Here is a 20111-nt window from a genome sequence, read left to right as displayed (position 1 = left end):
CCTGGCGTGAGTTTTAAGCCACTGGGTCTGGGACATGAACCGCGGTCAACTACATGGGAGTCCAGCAATGTCCCGACCCGGGGGGACTGCCAAACAGGTTTCCTGAGTGAAGGAGTGAGAGCCGGGACAAGCGGCGTAGTGTTACTGCACAGAGACGACAGTGTCGTCCATTTATTGTGGGCAGCACGGTACAGCACAGAGACGATGCAGTGTCACAGCTCTTAAGGGTCGCGTCGTCTACCGTGAGCAGCATGGAGACAATGCGGTGTCACAACTCTTCAGGGTCGTCTGGAGATGATGTAGTGTTACAACTCTTCAGGGTCTCCCAGGTCGTCTGGAGATGATGCAGAGTCAGCTCTTCAGGATCTTCAGTCGTCGTCTTCCTGGTCGTCGTCGTCATCTGGCTACTGTGGGCCAGGCATCGTGGTTATATACATTCTGGTGGGTTGTAAACGATGGGCCGTGATTGGTTGTAAACGGTGGGTTGTGATTGGTTGAAACAGTGGGTCATGATTGTTTGTAAACGGTGGGCCCTGATTGGTTGTAAATGGTGGGCTGTGATTGGTTGTTTTTGGACCAACCATGAGGTGCCGGATATGCAAATCTGAGGGATTCTAGTGGCCAATCAGAGCAAAGTTTCAAAGGTCAGGTTTTTGGAAGGGAACCAATCATGGTAATTGTTTGTTCTCTGAGAAACCTAGGCAGACTTGCTGGTGCGCAGCCTCCCACACAGCGACATAGCCATTACACTAACTGCTGGTCCCATGGTAATATATTTAACTTTTAATATAAACTTTATTCATGTTTGGAAAAGGCATGTTGTAAAGATGAACAGTGAGTAAATGTAAATTTTAAAATGTGACAACAAAATGATGCTGAAGTTAATTTTAGAAGAATACACACAAATTTTAATCATTCAAATATATTTTAATAATGATACAAAAATTATGAAAGAAAAAGTTAACTCTCTGGAGTGACTTGCCTCTATTGTCAGAGTGCCTATGTTCTCTTTGGAAGTTCATTAACCCAGGGGCTAACACTTTGAGCTCTTTGCAAGAATTGCCTATGAATTCAGAGTGTTCGGCACTTCTTCTGAGAAGCTGAGAAGAACAATGAGATTCCAATATATTTTCAAGCATAATGAGTCCTTTAGCATTGTGTGAAGCCTAAGGGTCTCCAATGGATGGAATGCATGGATTGGCCTTCTCTATAAGACTAGAACTCGTTCTCCAAATTTTAATACAAAAGTCCAGGATACCTTTTTCTCTCCCTGATCAGAGTCTGAAATGTCTGTGATGTTTTTACTTGTTTGGTGTCTATGTAAACTATCCTTTAGGTGCTTTGAGAGAAGTTTTCCAGACAGAGCACCAATTCAACACCAGTTTCTAAAACTGGATAGTGGTAAAATAGAAAGTGAAGCAGGGACCACCCCTCCTTCAGTCACCCTAAGGATTTGGTGGTTTTCATGTCTCTCAAAACCCCACAGCCCTGATTGCAAGCTGAGGGGCACTTATAAAGGCAAAAAATGTACTATCCTGTTAGGGATGATGTGATGATTCATAAGGGTAAGGTGCAGTGGACTTGAATGGGGGGAAAAGGTAGGGGGTAGGATTTTAACAATGTAAGAGCAAAAGCACATTACAAAAGCAAGAAAAACAGGTTAATCATTCCTAAGGGTATGTTCAATCCCTACCTAAACACAATGGAATCTTAATGGTCTTTATGGCTCAGAGAAAGGTCTGGTGATTGGACCTTATATTAAGCCAACTAGGAGAAGTGAGGTTTAAAGACAATAGGACGATTGGACCTTATATTAAGCCAACTAGGAGAAAATAGGATTGTCAGTTTACTCTGTTTTCTCTTAGACACAAAAGAGAAGGCAAATTTCCAGTCATCGGAGTCTAATACTTTATAATGGAGGCACTCCTCCAAGATGGAGTTGCACCTGCTTCACTCTCATGCATCACTTCAGGAAATGGGTGGATTGTACTATAAACACCCAGGTACACTTATTCACTCATAAATGTCCTAAGCCTTTTGGCTTGAGTGAAGATTCAGAAGAATATATATATATATATATATATATATATATTGTGAATAAGTAATTTTCAAAATTAAAAATAGGGTACTGCTGAGTTACCTTGAGAGAAAGTGCTATACAATGTTCATAGTCAAATTTCTAAACTTCTGACATGCAAATCTATAAGGCTTTTAGAGACATGTTATTGAAATAGGAGATAGAACCCTAAAAACAAGAGAGCTAGGATGTAAGGATTGAAGACAGAGGTAGAATAGTCAAGTTTTCACTAGGAACTGCTTGCTCACAAGAAACAGCTTTCAACAGTGACTCAATGATGAACCTAAAATAGATTTTGCCATGTTCTCAATATATTCTGTAAACTAGATAACGGCTTTCAGTGTCAAAAGCTCTCAAGCAAAGATTCCAACATTGACCACAAATGAATGACTTCTAAAACCTGAAGCTCTTAGGCAAATACTTGGGTAATCATTTATTAGTTTTCTAATTGTACAGTTCTCTAAATGTACAGTATGGCATAACTAATACGTGATCCCCACTGGGACAAAATATGAACATGGTCCTCCTTCTAGGATAAAAATCCCTGACGAGTGTCCCAAATCAGCTCCCCACTTTTCCATATCCCCTCTCTGCTTTGAGAGCTTTCATATCATTCAATAAACTCTGATTTGCTATCCCCTCTTTGTGTCTGCATCTCTAATTCTTCAGGAACACAAGAGAAGAACCAGGCCCTGCACTAGTATTGGGCCTAATCACCCCAATATCCTGTGTTATCATTATTGTGTGGAATGATCTGATATCATTTTATAACTTCTTCCTTGAAATGGTAAAGCATTTTGTCATATGCACTTTGATAAGTGACTGAAATCCCTCCTTTTTAAATAAAATGTAGTAGTTATCAAAGAAAATGGAGACACTGCCTGGGATTTGATACACTGAAGTTTGAATGGTTTCTAAAATTCAATATCAAGAGCAAGAAAACTAGAGTGTACCATATAGAACATGAAGGTGACAAAAAAAAAATAGAAGTAGAGGAAGAAGAACATGAAGGGGCCATTATAGCTATCAAAATGGAAATACATAACAAACATTGGACCATATTTTGTCTATATAAAACACTAGTAACTCAGGCCATGCAAAACCTTCTCTTACTAGATCCACTTCTCCATGCTGAGGCATAGAGGTTTTGATTACCCCAAATAGGGTCTTATGGATTAACTTTAGAGGTTATGCCAAGAAAAGTGAGAATGACATCAGGAAGAGAATTGAGGGGCGTAAACTTCAAGTTAAAGAAACACTTTATATAGAGAATCTTCAGTGAATCAGAGAATAAAGGGCCTCACAGATTATTTCCAGATCTACTTACAACCAGTTAACTCAATAGGCATTCTAAAGAATATATTTATGAATTTGTTTTATGTAAGCCATTCTTACCTTGGTAGGCTCAGGAATTCAGTCTCTGATCTAACCATCGGTTTTTGTTTTTATAGAAAGGGTTTTTTTTGTTTGTTTTGTTTGTTTGTTTGTTTGCTATAGGGCACATGCACTCATCAGAGAAACAGAGACAGAGAGACAGAAAGTGAGAAATCACTCCCTTGAGGAGAATCGCCACACCACAATCCTATCCTCTCCATTCTCCTCTTGGAATTTTGGGCATGCACACAAGTACCTGGTGTAAGTTTCAAGCCACTGGGATCCAGGACTCAAACTGTGGTTGGCTATGTGGGAGTACAACACTTCAGTCACCATGCCACCTGCTGACCCTTAATCATGAATCATAATAGTAGTTTCTGATATGCCTGAAGCTTCTAATACAGAGAAAAGAATTAATTTGGGTTTTCTTGCTGAGGAATTTGGGGTTTCTTGGAATCCAGATCTTTAGACCACACACAAATGAAATCTTTGGTAGTAAAAGGCCCAGTGAAATTGTTTTTGTTTTTAAGGAGACTCCTATTTACCTTATAGAATACACCTGAGAAGAGAGTGCTGAAAGACCTTTGGGGTCTCACTCCACCCACTGGGAGATATGAGCCCAGTCTGAGCAGGCCTCCTCAGGTGAGACCACACTAGGAACTTGGGAGTAACTTTGGACCTTTCACTATTCTGTCACATACTCCTGTGGTGGCCTGGGCTCACCTGTCAGCTGGAAGACTTAAGTCTGGTCTGGGAGGATCTCCATGGATGAGTCTATACTCGGGGCCTTGGAGTAACTTTGGAACATTTGCCACTCCCTGGCCCACTGCTCTGGGGGCCTGGGATTGGCCTGCCTGCTAGGATACTTGAGCCTTGTCTGGGCCGGCCTCCTTGTACAAGTCCATTCTCTTTTTTTTTTTTTTTTTTTTTTTTTTTGGGGGGGGGGGGCTTTTCCACTCGGGGGGGGCACTTTCCGGAATAGGGTGTGTGCATTTGCCAGACAGAGAGAGAAAGACAGACAGAAAGCAAGAAATCACCCCCCAGGGGGCATGGCCATGCTGCAATCCCTTCTCCTCCATTCTCCTCTTGGGATCTTGGGCACGCACGCACACACGCCCAACGTGAGTTTTAAGCCACCAGTTCTGGGATGCGAACCGCGGTTGACTATGTGGGAGTCCAGCGACATAGCCATTATGCTAACTTCTGGTCCCAGTCCACTCTTAAAGCTTGAGAGTAACTCTGGAACTTTTGGTACACCAGTCCAGCACCCAAAGTTGGCATATTACTTGATCCTCTCACTAAGTATGTATACTTAACTTACTCCCAACTCAATCAAAAACTGAACCTTTGGTAGAGGAGGCAAGCACAGGAAATTACTCATAACTGCTCTAACCTTGGAGACACAATCCTCCAATATGTTCTACATCTGATAACTAAGGGTGAAATTCCCACCTGCAAAATTACAGAATCTACTCCAATAAGTAGATAAAACTGAATATTGCATCAGATTACCAAAAACCAGCACAGATCTTACAGAAACATGAGAAAGCGAGGTGGATAACTCTCCCCAAGGTGGGCATAGTAGCCCCTTACCAACAGTAATCAGTACACAGAAATACACAGAAATGTCAGAAAAAGAGTTCCAAATATTCATAGTGACAAAATTATACAGATGCAAGAGAAAAACGATCAGTTCCAGGAAATGTGAAAATCATTCCAGAGTGGAGAAGAGGAATTTTGTAAAGAAATAAACATCCTAAAAAAGAATTTAAAAAACTTCTGGAAATAAAGGATACAATACAAAAAATTAAAATCACCCTAGAAAGAATTAACAGCAGATTGGACTGGAAGAAAAAGTTTCTAGCATAAATCAAATCACCAAAAAGAATCAAAATAACAACAACAAAAAAATGAGGACAACATGTCAAAAATTCTAGACACCATGACACCCCCAAATATCTGTATAACTGGTATTCCAGAAGGTGAAGAATCTCCTAAAGGCATAGAAAACCTCTATTAGAAAATACTACCTGAAAAATTTTGAAGTATAGACAATATGGAGAAATTCAGACCCAAGAAATAAAAAGGACCCCAAATGGAATCAACACAAAAAGATCCTCCCTCTGGCACATCATAGCCTGATTGGTAATAAATGATGACAATATTCTAAAAATTGCAAGGGAAAAATGTCAAGTTACTTATAAATGTTTTTCTATTAGGCTATCTTCAGACCTATCAACTGAAACAATGCAGGCAAGGAAAGAATAGGAAGATTTATTCAAAACATTAAAAATAAAACAATTTCCATCAAGAATACTATATCCAAAAATATTATCCTTCACATGAGAAAAACAATTGAAAGTATTCTCAGATAAACAGAAATAATTCACCAATAATAGACCAGCACTACAGGAAGTACTGAGGGGAGTGTTGCATCATGATAACTGAAGTGAGACAAGCATAAATAGGAGAACAAAATCAACAGAGAAAAATGACTAACAAAAATGACTAACAAATATTAATCACAACAGTGAATGGATTAAATTATTCCATTAAAAGACATATACTTGCTGAACAGACTAAAAAAAAAAGAAGCCATCTATATGCTGCTTACAAGAAACACGCCTCATTGATAAGGACATACATAGACTAAATGTGTAGAGTTGGAAAAAGACATTCCATGAAAATGGAACCCCAAAAAGGCTGGAGAAGTAATACTAGTATCAGACCAAATAGACTTTAAGATGAAAGATATAAGAAGAGACAAAGAACATTATATAGTACTAAAAGGACTTATTCACAAAGAAGATATAACACTTATAAATATCTACATAACTAACACTGCAACACCTCAATTCATCAAAGAGAGACTGTTAGACCTCAAGAGAAAGATAGACTGCAACACAATAATCACAGGGGATCTGAAAACACCACTGTGTCCTCTGGACAGATCATCTAGAAAAAAAAATAAACAAAGAGATACAAGATCTAAATGATGCCATACATGAAATGGATTTGACAGACATCTACAGATTATTTCACCAAACCACCACAAAATATACATTTTTTTTCACTCTCACATGGGATGTTGTTGGAGATAGACCACATACTAGCTCGCAAAACAAGCCTTTACAAGTTTAAATGTAGAGAAACTATATCTAGTATCTTTTTCAAACACAATGGTATAGAATGTGAAATCAACTACAGAAAACATCCTTGAAAATTCACAAACACATGGAAACTAAACAACCTACTCCTGAATGACTTTACAACTATAGTAGGAATTCTGAATGACTTTACAACTGTAGAAGGAATTAAGACTGATATCAACATGTTGATAGTTCCCCTTTCACCACACCTTACTAAATAATGTGATTGAATGTATATAAAAAATTAAAATAAAATAAAGAAAAAAAGTTGATAGGAAGCAATGATAACAAACAAGCAAATGTTTATACACTACAGACACAGCAAAAACAGTTATAAGAGGGAAGTTCATAGAAATTAGTGCCCACAAGAAAAAAGGAAAAAATTGGCAAGTAGACAACCTAATTTCACAACTCAGGGAACTGGAAAATCAAACACACAAAAAAATTCCAGGAGAAAAAAATAATAAAGATTCAAACAGAAATAAATAAGAGAATAAAAGATCTATATAGAAAATAAACAAAACCAAAAATTAGCTCTTTGAGAATATAAGCAAAATTTAAAAACCCTTAACTAGATTAATCAAGAACAGAGAAAGGTACCTGATAAATCAAATCAGCAAGAAAAGAGGCATTATTTCTACAGATATAACAGAAATGCAAAATATCATCAAAGTATTCTGGATGGAAAATTCATTTTGTATGCTATAATGATGTATAGTGAATTAATGTAAAAAAATAAATTAAAAAAAGAATACTATGATCCAACAAACAAGGAAACCTAGATAAGATGGCCAAATTTCTGGACACATAAAACTTAACCACTATTGAACCAGGAAGAAAGAGTAAATCTGTATAAACCCTTAACAAGGAATGAGATTGAATCAGTAATAGATAGTCTTCCAACAAAAATAGTGCCCATGCCCTGCTGGCTTTACTTCTGAATTCAAAAAATGTTAAAGAACTAACCCCAATATTTCTTAAACTGTTTCTAAAAATCAAAGGAAGGAACTCTCTCAAATTCTATGAAGGTTTCTATGAAGCCTCCATTATCTCAATTCCAAAACCAAAGAAGGACATGACCTAAAAAGAATGGCCCATATCCCTGATAAATATGAATGCAAAAGTTCTCAGTGAGATATTAGCAAATCATATTCAACAACATATTAAAAAAGATTATAACAGCATAACCATGTAGGCTTTATTCCTGGGATGCAAGGATGATTCAACATATGAAAAGCAATAAATGTAATACATCACGTTAACAAAAGGAAAGATAAAAGCCATATTACCATATCAAGTGATGCAGAAAAAGCATTTAATAAAACATAATAGACCTTCATGATTAAGACTCTTAGCAAATCAGCATAGAAGGGACATTCCTCAACAGAAACCCATCTGTGAAAAACCCATAGTTAACATCGTACTGAACAGGAAAACCCTAAAAGTTTATCCACTAAGAACTTGAATAAGACAATGCTGCCCACTTTCTTCACTCCTTTTAAACATAGTAATTGAAGTTGTAGTCAATGCACTTAGACAAGAGAATCAAATAAAAAGCATCCAACTAGGAAAAGAAAACGTGAAATTATTAGCAAATGATATGACGTTATATATAGAAAATAAAAAAGAATTCATGCACACACACACACACACAATTTCTGGAAGTGATAAATGAACACAACAAAGGGGCAGGATATAAAATCAATATACAGATCTACTTCCCCATGGCTAGTAAGGGACTCTGAAAGGTAGGGCCACCACTGGCCCTAGCCTCACCCAGCTCTAGCTAGGTTCTCCCACACCATTGCCCAATCTCTGAAAGGTAGGGCCACAACTGGCCCTAGCCTCACCCAGCTTCAGTTAGGTTCCCCCACACCATTGCCCATTGCCCAGCTCTTCAGCCAGATAGGCAGGTTGTTTTATTTTTTTTTTCTTATTTTCTAATTTCCTACCACTCCTTGTCCCATAGGCTGGCTTCTTTTTGCTAGCCAACAGTCTCTCAGTTCCATCTACTGCTTGTGGCCAGCAAGGGATTCTGAGGCAGGGCCACCTCTTATACTAGCCCCACAAAAGTCTAGCTAGGTTCCCCCACACCATTGACCAGTCCTTTAGCCAGGTAGGCAGTTTGGCAGTTTTTTGTTCTTTTTTTTTTCTCTCTTCTTTTATTTGCTAATTTCCTATCTGTCCTTGTGTCACAGACTGGCCCCTTCTTGCTAGCCAACAGCCTCCAGCCTCCATCCACTGCCCTGTGGCCAACAAGGGACTCTGAGGCAGGGCTACCACTGGCTCTAGCCCCACCCAGCTCCAGCTAGGTTCCCCCACACCATTGCCCAGTCCTTCAGCCCAGTTGGCAGTTTGGGATATTTTTCTCTCATCTTTTATTTGCTAATTTCCTAATCCCCTTTGTCCCAGAGACTGGCCTCTTCTTGCTAGCCAACAGTTTCAGAGTTCCACCTACTATTCAGCCATGAAAAAAAAAACAAAAACAAAAACATAAAAACAAAACAAAACAAAAAAAAACAAGAAGTACCTGGAATTTGTTAGAAAGTGGATTAATATGAAAGATTTATTGCTGAGTGAAACAAGCCAGGCTATGGAACAGACTTTGTATGTCTCCACTTAACATAAATTGACTGTCAATACTCCATGGCAGAGTCTGAAAGACTGAAGGACATAAAAGCATTGAAAATGGTTATGGACCCTAGAGGCAAAGTAGGAGAGTGGGAAATGGGAAGAGTGTAGGAAAGGAAATTGGGGAAAAAACAGAGAAATAAGTCATTTGTGGGACACACATATGGTTTATTACCTGTTGATGATGTTTGCAGTTTTCTCAACTGGGCTGGACTGAGGTGTATATCATGCTGGGTAAAGTCTCTTTACAATCTAAATGATGTTTAGTGATTGTATGTATAAATAGTAATAACAATAATAATAAAAACTGAAAAGAAAAAATTAATCTAAGAAAAGAATTTGTGTATTTATTTACTTAATACATATAATGTCGTTGGAAATTTAATTTGCTCTCTTTGACCATGGATACTAATGGCCTTGTTATAATAATGTTACTACTAATTAAATTCTCCTGACTTAATTGAAAAAAAATGAAAAGTTATTTGCTTATGTTAATGTATATGGTAATGCTTTTGTCTTCACTGATCTGCATTGAATTTTAAACCTAGCAAGGACCCCCTAATGCATTTTCTAGGGTTCCTGAAATATAAAGTCCATTACATTGTAATGGCTCAGAGTAAGGAGTAAGTCTTCAGACTTTGGTTATGATAATGACCAACATGGACCATAAATGAGGGCCACTTGACCTCTAAAACTCTCACTTAAAGGGAAGATAAGGTTTTCATTTCAACATATAAGATGTTTTATAGGCTGGAAACTGCTGGTTGTGAGCTCGAAGACTTCAGGCTGAAGGATTTCAGATACCTGAAGAGAAATTTGATTATCTAAGGCCTCACCAATCAGGAAAGTCCATGAGATGATCACGCCCTCTTGGACCAATCATTGAACTGATCATGCACCTAGGACCTCTGTCCCTAAATTTTGCCTTAAAAATGCATGTGGGGAACATTTCGGGGAGACCGGGTCTTTTCAGCCTAAGCTGCCTGCTCTCCTTGCTTTGCACTTTGCAAAAAAGCTATACTTTCCTTCATCACACCGTGTCCCTATGGCTTGGTTTTATAGTGCTTGGGCGAGTGAACCCGATTTGAGTTTGGTAACTAACAAATTCACGCAGGTAAAAGCAATGTTGTACACTGTAAAGACATGGAGTGTTTAAATGCAAATTTAAAAATAAATAAAATTTTGCATTCTTGTATAGATGTAACACACTTTTGGTGGGTTCTCCTCTTAGGTACAGGGCATGGTAATTTGGCTTGCCTCTGTAGCTATAAAAATGTCTTTAAGTTGCCTATGATAAGTTCACTCAATGTAATGTTAAAAGTCATTTCTCACAAATGCATTTTTTCCCCTTTGTTTCAACTTTTTCCGAAACAAGTTCTAATTATTTTAAAACTTGCTTTTCTCAGCTTTGTCATTGCCTATTCAAATACGCCTTCTCCCCTTACTATTTTTTTCTTTCAGTATTTCTTTGCTTTTATAAATAAAGCAATCATTATATTGAACTTAATTTGTTTTATTTATTTATTTTAATTTGACCAGAAAGGGACAGTATTAGAGAGAGAGTGAGAAAGCAAGCCGCCAGGTTCAGGACTTAAACTACAGCTGGCCATGTGGGAGTTCACCACACTACCTGCTGACCCCTTTCAGCATTTCTAAACCTCCCTTTGCCCTGCAATATATGAACTCTGGAAGACACCTGCCCATCTTGTTTATTAATATTAAGGTATATGACTCAGGCATAACTTAATATTACTAATATTAACCTAATATTACTCATCCCTGAATACTAATATACTCATAACCTAATATTACTCATCCCTGAATAATCAAAACCAGATCAGTAAGTGTCAAGGCATGGAGTGTTGGAACTTTAAGGAAAGAAGATTTCTTGTTCTCTAAGAGAGAACTTAAAGATGAATATGTGTATATTCTTGATTTGAAAAAAGAAAAAGAAAACAAGTAACTCAAGTGAACAAAATGTACAGGAATTCAATAAACATGTTTCAGAAGAAAGCATAGGAATGGCCATTAGTTATACAAATATGCATTCAATATTATTAATCAACACTATCCAGAGAATGCAAATGAAAACAATAGTGAAATATAATCTCACCTCTTAGAATGGTTTATATCAAAAATAGAAAATACATAGGTTAAAGAGGATAGGAAAAGGGAATAATTGCGCATTGTTGATGGAAATGTAAATTTATCAAATACCCTGAAAACAATATTTTGAGATGTTTCATAAAATAAAAAAATAGATCTGTTATATGACTTAGCCATCTCATTGTTGGGCATATATACAATAGATATGAAGTTGATATTTCAAAAAGATTTCTGTATTTTAATGTTTATTTTAAAATTATTTACAACAGTTGAAGTATCGATGTGAACTTGTTAACAGAAGAATTGATGTAAAACAGTAATATATGCACACAATGGAAAACTAATTCACCTTAAAGAAAGAAAAAAGTCTTTAGTCCTATAGCCTGGAGGTTAAGGGAGCCAGGTCCTACATGACTGATCATGGTTTGAATTCCATCCTTGGCAGCTTGAAAAACACACTGGGCATGTGTACTTGTATGCCCCAAATCCTTATAGGATCAAGAAATGAAGTAGATAGTGTATGGTCATAACCCATTAAGAGATATATTCTCTCTCTCTCTGTGTCTCTCCTTAGTGACAGCATGTGACCTGCAGTAATTTTTTAAGAATTCTAGATTTGTGGGGCCAGTAGGTGGCATGATGGTTAGGGTGCTAAACTGCCACATGATCAACCATAGTTTAAGTCTTCAATTTGGTGGCCTGCTTTCTCCCTCTCCCTCTTTGTCTCTCTCTGGTAAAGTCAAGGAGTAATAATCAATAAATAAAATTAAATAAGTTATTAAAAAAATGAATTTTAGATTTTGGGGGCCGGCAGGATGGTGTGTTGGTTAAGAGCTGAATTCCCATTTGACTGACTGAAGTTCAAGTCCTAGTAGCTGGACTTCCACATGAATGACTGTAGTTCAAGTCCCAGACCCAGTGTCTTGAAACTCATGCGGGGCTCATGTGTGTGCATGCCAAAAATCCCAAGAGGAAAATGGATTAGATGCATAATCATCCCCATGGGGGTGAATTCTCACTTTCTGTCTCTCTGTCTTACTTTGTCTTTCTGGTGAGTACAAGTGCTCTGTAGCAAAAATTTCTCTAAAAATAAATACATACAAAATTTTATTTAGATGAGAAGAATAAGTTCTATTAGGGGAATCTATTGTATTGTACACCATGTTTATGCAGTTAGTAACATTATATTGTATGCTTGAGCAATACTGAGCACATAGATATTACATGTTATACCTTCTAAAACAAAGTTGAGATAGTCTGTATGTTAAAAGCTTGATTTGGCCATTGCCCAAATTTTACATCTATGAAAACATCTCATATGTCATAAACATATAACATTTTTACTAAGTTAAAATATTAGAAATATAAATAAATCAATAATGAACAAGTAAAATTTTATCAAGAATACTTTTCATAAAGGCTGAGAGAAGAAACAAATATATGACAAGGAAAAAAATGCCAGATTGAGGACAGAGTATGTTTTTGTTAATAAAATATGAATCTATGTAATAATGAAGACTTGGTGCCTGATTTATCAATGGTCAGAAAAGAGGACGTCAGACTGAGGGGTCATTGCAACATTATTCACAATTGCTAAGACATGGAATCAACCCAAATGTTCAAAAACAGATAAATGGACTGAAAAAGTATGGCACATATACACTATGGAATACTAATCCTCAGCCACAAAAAAAAAAAAAAAAAAAAAAAAAAAAAAAAAAAAAACAGTGAGACCCTGGAATTTGATAGAAAGGGGACAAGTATGGAAGATTTAATGTTAAGTTGGGACCAGCAGATAGCATAATGACTAAGTTACCTTGATAGAAAGTGGACAAGTATGGAAGATTTAATCTTAAATTGGGACCAGCAGATAGCATAACGACTAAGTTGCTGTACTTCCACTTAATTGACCATGGTTCGAGTCTCGGACGTGGTGACCTCACACTGATGCTAGTCACGTACTTGCGCGCCCAAAATCCTGAGAGAAGAATGGAGGAGAAGGGATTACAGAGTGACCATCACCCCTGGAGGGGTGATTTCTCGCTTTCTGTCTCTCCAGCAACTGTATGCACTAAATAGCAAAAATCTCACTCTCTCTAAGAAAAAGAAAAAAAAAGATTTAATAACTGAAACAAGTCAGACTATGAAAGAGAGGCATTGTACATTACCACTTAACTTACACTAAATGTCTGCACTCTGTGACAGAAACGAAAAGAGTGGAAGGCATTAAAGATGAAGAGAAACTGTCAGCGCCAGAGACAGTTTGGGAGCAGGGTGGGAAATTGGGGATGGGGGTGGAATTAAGGGATAAATAAATAAATAAATTTGTGGATTGTTGGAAGTGGTTACTGAATAATCAAATTTTCTCTACTCCCTTGTAAACAATAAGGCTCATTTTTCCCAGGATTGTGTTGCAGGCTTGAGAGTGATATTACACATGGTAATGAAGTGCTTTTGTGCATTCCTGACGAAGCCATCAACAACTGATATCAGCCTTTTCCCTTCTTACTACCAAAACACCTTATGGCATAGGTGTTTTGTTCATTTTAATACCATATTTTTGCTTTGGCAAAATCACTAGAAGCAGCCTTTTAACAACCATACTTGACCTCTCTTGACACAAAATTGCAGAGCTCATTGTTGTAGGATGGGATGGTCCCCAAAGCCTGGCTTGCCATGATGAAATCACAGAGGACAGGGGAGAAAAAAAGTTCATAATATGTTCCTGCCAAGTTGTTTTTCACTAGAATAATGGGTGACAGGTGTACAGCCCCAGGGCAAGGTGATCCCCAGAGATTCTGGATGAGGCTGAACTGACACAGTAAAAAGACAGGGAAGTGAGTTCCTGACATTACAGTGATACCAAGGGTTGCCTCAGCACTGTGACTTCTTTAGAAATGCCTTTTTAATGCTCTTATCTGTGCCCTCATCTGCTATGTCAGTCTGGAGCATACTTTGTACAGACTGAAAGCAGATAGTGAAGGTTGGAGTCCTCTGTCCCTTCCACAGAAGTTGATCTTTCCTACAAAAGGCTGAAACTGTAGCTATGATCAAGCTCCAACTTCTCAGCTCAACACACACATAAGGCTTTGCCTTTGTGTTGGACAGGTCCTAACATGTCAGTCACTTTTATTTGTCTCTTACTACTTCTACAGGCATTACAGACTGCTTGTGAAACAACATTTGAAGAATGTATTGAATACCTAAAGCCAAGTGTCTACAGAGATGGGGACTTAGTAATGGGTGGGTTTTTCCCACTTTATTCCTTAATACCGGAAGATATAATTCGCCTACCTTTTCTAACAAGACCAACTCAAGCATTGGCATATTCTGTGTAAGTTTTCCATTATACATATGTGTAAATGTGTTTATAACTGTGTATGACTGTGTCCTCTGTATGTGATTACCCCACTTGAAAATAATTAAAGTGCACAGAATTCACAAATAAGGAATAGTTAATTTGGGATGTTCTTCCTTGCTATTCTTTTACTACTTTTCTCTCTCTTTCTTCTTTTTTTTCTTTTCCTTTTTTTTTTTTTTAATGACTTGCTGGATGGCATGTAGGCTTAGCGGAGAGAGGGAGAGTAAAAAATTATCTCCATGGAAGATAATAATTCCTCAATTCTTTCTCCATTTCTTCCTTCTTTGGAGATTTTTGGCACATACATACATGTGTCTGGAAGGATTTTCCAAGCCACTGGATCCAAGGCTCAAAAATACATTAACGTCCATGTGGTTTCTAGCTGCCTTACCACCCAGGCCATGGGCTATTCCCCTCTCATTACTTTTTTTTTTTTCCAATTTCCCCTCACTCCTTTTAATACAGAGAAATTAATAATTACTTTGGACCACATCATCAATACTATCCCCATATTCAAGCATTGGAAAGCTCAGAATGAAAGAGAATGTTGGGACCTAAGCCCTCCTACAACCAAGACCCATATTCTGAGACCCACATGCACTGTGGAAACACTGACCCCTAATGTGAAGTCAGTGTTAGCATCAAGGGCCTAACTCTGGGTGCTCACTGTTGACACAGGCATTATAGAAATGTACCTTGTGGAGCTGGAAAGTGGCATAGTGATTAATTTGTTGTACTCCCACATGGCTGTCTGTGGTTCAAGTGTTGGACCCAGTGACTTGAAACTCATGCCAGGCATTTGTGTGTGTGTGTGTGTGTGTGTGTGTGTGTGTGTGCTCAAAAGCCTTAGAGGAGAATGAAAGAGATGGAATTGCAGCATGGCCATCTCCCTTTGGAGATGATTTATTTTATGTCTCTCTGTCTCTGTCTCTCCAATGAGCACATGTGTCCTATAGAAAAATATCTCTCTGAAAAAAGAAGTGTGCTTTGTAGAGAAGACATGACTTTCTTCTCCACCTTATGCAAAATATGTCCAACAAAAATTCAGTCATTTAATTTTGTCAGATACCAGGCATTTGGATTTGTGATCCTAAGAGTCAAAAAGAGCCACTAGGTAAATTTTTAGAAATTAGGGAGAAACATATAATCCATCAGATATTCAGAAATAAGTGCAATAGCACAGGAAATATGAGGAACCAAGAAAATACCTCTCTCTCTCAAGGGAATAGAACACCATCTCGTCATCTACAGACAGCGCAATAGAACTCATGAAAATGTCAGATAAACAATTCAGAATATTCATAAGGACAAAACTAATTGAGATGTAAGAGTAAAGTGACAATGAACTCAAGGAAATAAGGATGCCCTTCATTATTTGAAAGAAGAAATGGACAGCATAAAAAAGAATGAATGGAACTTATAGAAATGAAGGCTGTAAAACAGCCTCAAAATTCTCCTCCAAATGTGTTAATAGCAGAGTATATTATGCAGAAGATTGAATCTTGGATCTAGAAGACAAAACCTCTGATCTAAGAAAAAAATACCAAAAAGCATTTTTGAAAGAATGAGAGCTCCCATATAGAAAATACTAGATAATATTAAATGTCTAAACATCTGAATAATTAGTATCTCACAGGCTGAAAAATCTAGTAAGGACATTGATAATCTATTCTGTGAAATATTTGAAGAAAGCTTTCCAAACCTAGAGAAACATTCGAACATTCAGATCTAAGAAGTACAAACAACTCCAAATAGAATCAACTTAAGAAGATCATCTCCATGAGATATCATAGCCAGATTGGCAAAACTCACAGATAAAGAAAAGATTCTAAAAATGGCAAAAGAGAAACTTACAGTTACTTTCAAAGTTTATCCCATCAGACTAACAATGGACCTCTCAATGGAAACAACATAAGCAAAGAAATAATGGGATGACATACTCAAAGTATTAAAGGAAAACATTTTCAACCATGAATGCTATACCCCAAAAATTATCCTTTGAATGGGAAAAAAATATAAAAACATTCTCAGATAAAAGCTGAAATAATTTACCAAGACTAGACCAGCTCTTCAAGAGGTTCTGAAGGGATTTCTATATCAGGAAAAATAAAGAAAAACAGAAAGAAGAAATAGAACAAGAAAAGAAAATGGCTAACAAAATGGCATGGACAAGTCCAGAAATATCCACAATAGTGTTGAATGTTAATGGATTAAATTCTTCAATCAAGAGACACAGACTGGCTGAATGGGGAAAAAAAAGAAAAGAAATGCATATCATGAATAAAGATATATATAGATTAAAAGTGAAGGAATGCAAAAAGCTACTCCATGCAAACAGAAATTAAAAAAGGTGGAATTTTGATACTGATTTCAGACAAAATAGACTTTAAGACAAACAACATAAGAAGAGACAAAGAGGGACATTATATAGTACAAAAAGGGCTAATTCATCAAGAAGATATAACACTTATAAATATTTACGCACCCAATACAAAAGCACCCAACATATGGAGAAAAGACTGCTATGCCTCGAAGGAGAGATACACTGTGGGAAATGGAAATGCAACAAAAACAACAACAAAATCACCAAAACTGCCAAGAGAAAAGAAAAAAATAATGATCTGAGCAGAAATAAATTACTTAGAGAACAACAGAACTATACAAAAAAATAATAAAATCAAAAGCTAATTCTTCCAGTAGATAAAAAATTGATACATAGTTAGCTAGACAAATTAAGAAGAAAGAAAAGAACCAGATAAGTCAGATATGCAATGAAGCAGGCAATATTAAAACAGAAATAACAAAAATACCAAATATTACTAGATACTATCAGTAACTATAAGCCAAGAAACAAGAAAACCTAGATGAGATAGACAAATCCTGGACACATATAATCTAGCAAGATTGAATACCAAAAAAAAAAAAAAAAAAACGAACAAATAGTAACACCAAAAAAAAAAAAAAAAAAAAAAAAAAAAGCCTGAATACAACCATAACAAGCAGTGAGATTGAAATCACTATTAAATAAATTATAAACAACAACAAAAACCCAGGTCCTGATGTCATCACTTCTGAATTCTACAAAACTGTTTTTAAAGAATAGTTATCATTCCACTCACACTATTTCTAATTATTCAAAAGGAAGAAACTCTCCAAAATTAATTTCAGGAAGCCTCCATCTTCCTCATCCCCAAAACAGACAAAGACATACCAAAGGAAAACTACAGACCAATATCTGTGAAGAAAATAGATGCAAAAATATTCAACAAGTTACTAGTAAATAATTTCAATGACATATAAAAAGGATTATACACCATGAGGTGGTACAGTTTATTCCAAGAATACAGGGGAATTCAGCATAAAGAAAACCATAAAAGAAATATACCTTATTAACAGAAAGATAAAAAGTATACAATCATCAGAAAAATAATTTGATAAACACACATCCTTTCATGAATAAGACCCTCAGCCAAATTGGTATAGAAGGAACATTTCTCAACCCCATAAATGGCATATATGAAAAACCTATAGCTAACATCATAATTAATGGGAGAAAGCTGAAAACTTTTCTACTAAAAACTAGACCAAGACAAGGCTAACCACTTTCTCCACTCATTTTCAATATAGTACTAGAGAAATTATAGAATAAATAAATAAATAAATAAGACTTCCTAGAAGTGATAAAAACAGTAAAGTGGCAGGATACAAAATCACATACAAAATCTATAGCAGTTCTATACACTAATAGTGAACAGACTGAGGTAGAATTGAAGAAAGCAATTCCATTTACCACACCCACCAAAGAAGTAAGATAGATGGGAATAAACCTAACCAAGTAAGTCAAAGACTTCTACAAGTAAAACTATGAAAAACTTCAAATAGAAATTTAAACTGACAGAAAAAAGTGGAAGGAAATCCCTGATTTCAGGATTGGAACTATTAATATACTCAAAAGGTCAGTTCCACCCAAATTAATCTACATATGTAATGACATACCACTCAAATTATCAGAAATATTCTTCACAGATTTACTGAAGAAAATCATAAAATTTGTCTGGAATCATAAGGACTCCATATTTCTAAAAAGTAATTCTGTGCCAAAAGAGTGGAGTAGGAAGTATCACACTCCTTGACCCCCAAACATGTGACAAAGCTGTGATAATCAAAACAGCACAATACTGACAAAACCAAAACAAACAAACATAAAACAAGACATGTAGACCAAACCTCAAAACATACAATAAACTGATTTTTGACAAAGGGCTCCACTCAATCCAGTGGAGAAAAGAAAATCTCTTTAGCAAATGATGCTGATAAAACTAGGTATCCGCCTGCAGAAACATAAAACTAGATTCCTATGTTGCACCATTAACAAAAGTCATTCAAAATGTGTCAAAGTCTAAACCTAAGATCTCAAACTGTGAAATCACTGGTGGAAAACAAAGAGTAAACTCTTAGAGATATAGGTGTATGCTAAGAATTATTGAACAAGTCCCTCAAAGAACAGGCAATAATCCCCAAAATAGATAAGTGGGATTATGTCAGATTAAAAAGCTTCTACCCAGTGAAAGAAACAATAATTAGAATGAATGAACAACACACAGAATGGAAGAAAATATTTTCAAAGTAAGTGTCAGATAAGGGACTAATAACCAGGATACACAGCGGACACAAACACCTTAACTAAAGATAAAATGATCAACTCATTAAAAGATGAGCAAAGGAACTGAATGAACAACTCCCTAAGGAAGACATATAAATGGCCAAAAAGCATTTTAAAAATGCTCATCACCTATCATGAGGGAGATGGAAATCAAAATTATAATCACCTAACCCCAGTCAGAATGGCTAAGATTAAAAAAAATAAACAATGTTAAGTGCTAGTGAGGCTGTGGTGAAAAGGAAGGAAGTCTTTCTTATACTGTTGGTGGGAATTTAAATTAATGCAGCCACTGTGGAGAATAATATGAAGGTTCCTCAAAGACCTAGAAATAGAACTACCATGTAATCCAGCAATTTTACTCCTAGGTATCTACCCAAAGATAAGAAAATACTCAGTTGGAGAAACGCTTGCACATCTAAGTTTATTACATCATTATTCACAATTGCTAAATCATTAAATCAACCCAAATGTTTGTGAACAGATGAATGGATTGGAAGAGTGAGGTACATGTACACTACAGAATACTACATACACAGCCATAAAAAAAACAATGACACTCTGGTATTTGAAGACAGTGAAAAATATGAAAGATTTACTGCTAAGCAAAGAAAGCCAGACTATGAAAGAGAAACATTGCATGTCCCCACTAGATATATACTGAATGTCTTCACTCTATTGCAAAAACTGAATGATTGGTTGGTATAAAACCATGGAGATCAATGGTTATACTGGAGAGAGTGTGGAAAGAGT

At 36.5% G+C, this 20111-nt stretch overlaps 1 protein-coding gene across 1 annotated transcript in view; it reads left to right on the top strand.

Annotated features, from left to right (window-relative positions):
* LOC102480870 (vomeronasal type-2 receptor 26-like) overlaps positions 1–20111 on the top strand; it is a gene marked incomplete at its 3' end in the record, with an annotated part of 121820 nt that overhangs the window by 65970 nt on the left and 35739 nt on the right. The window contains exons 6-7 of the mRNA XM_006170758.1: positions 4004–4093; positions 14493–14671. Coding sequence (XP_006170820.1) covers positions 4004–4093; positions 14493–14671 — 269 coding nt within the window. The remainder of the gene's footprint in view (positions 1–4003; positions 4094–14492; positions 14672–20111) is intronic.

This window comes from Tupaia chinensis, unplaced genomic scaffold (assembly GCF_000334495.1).
Source record: "Tupaia chinensis unplaced genomic scaffold, TupChi_1.0 Scaffold148894_1, whole genome shotgun sequence".
In the NCBI taxonomy this organism is placed as follows: Eukaryota; Metazoa; Chordata; class Mammalia; order Scandentia; family Tupaiidae; genus Tupaia; species Tupaia belangeri.
This window is presented reverse-complemented; position numbering and strand designations above follow the sequence as displayed.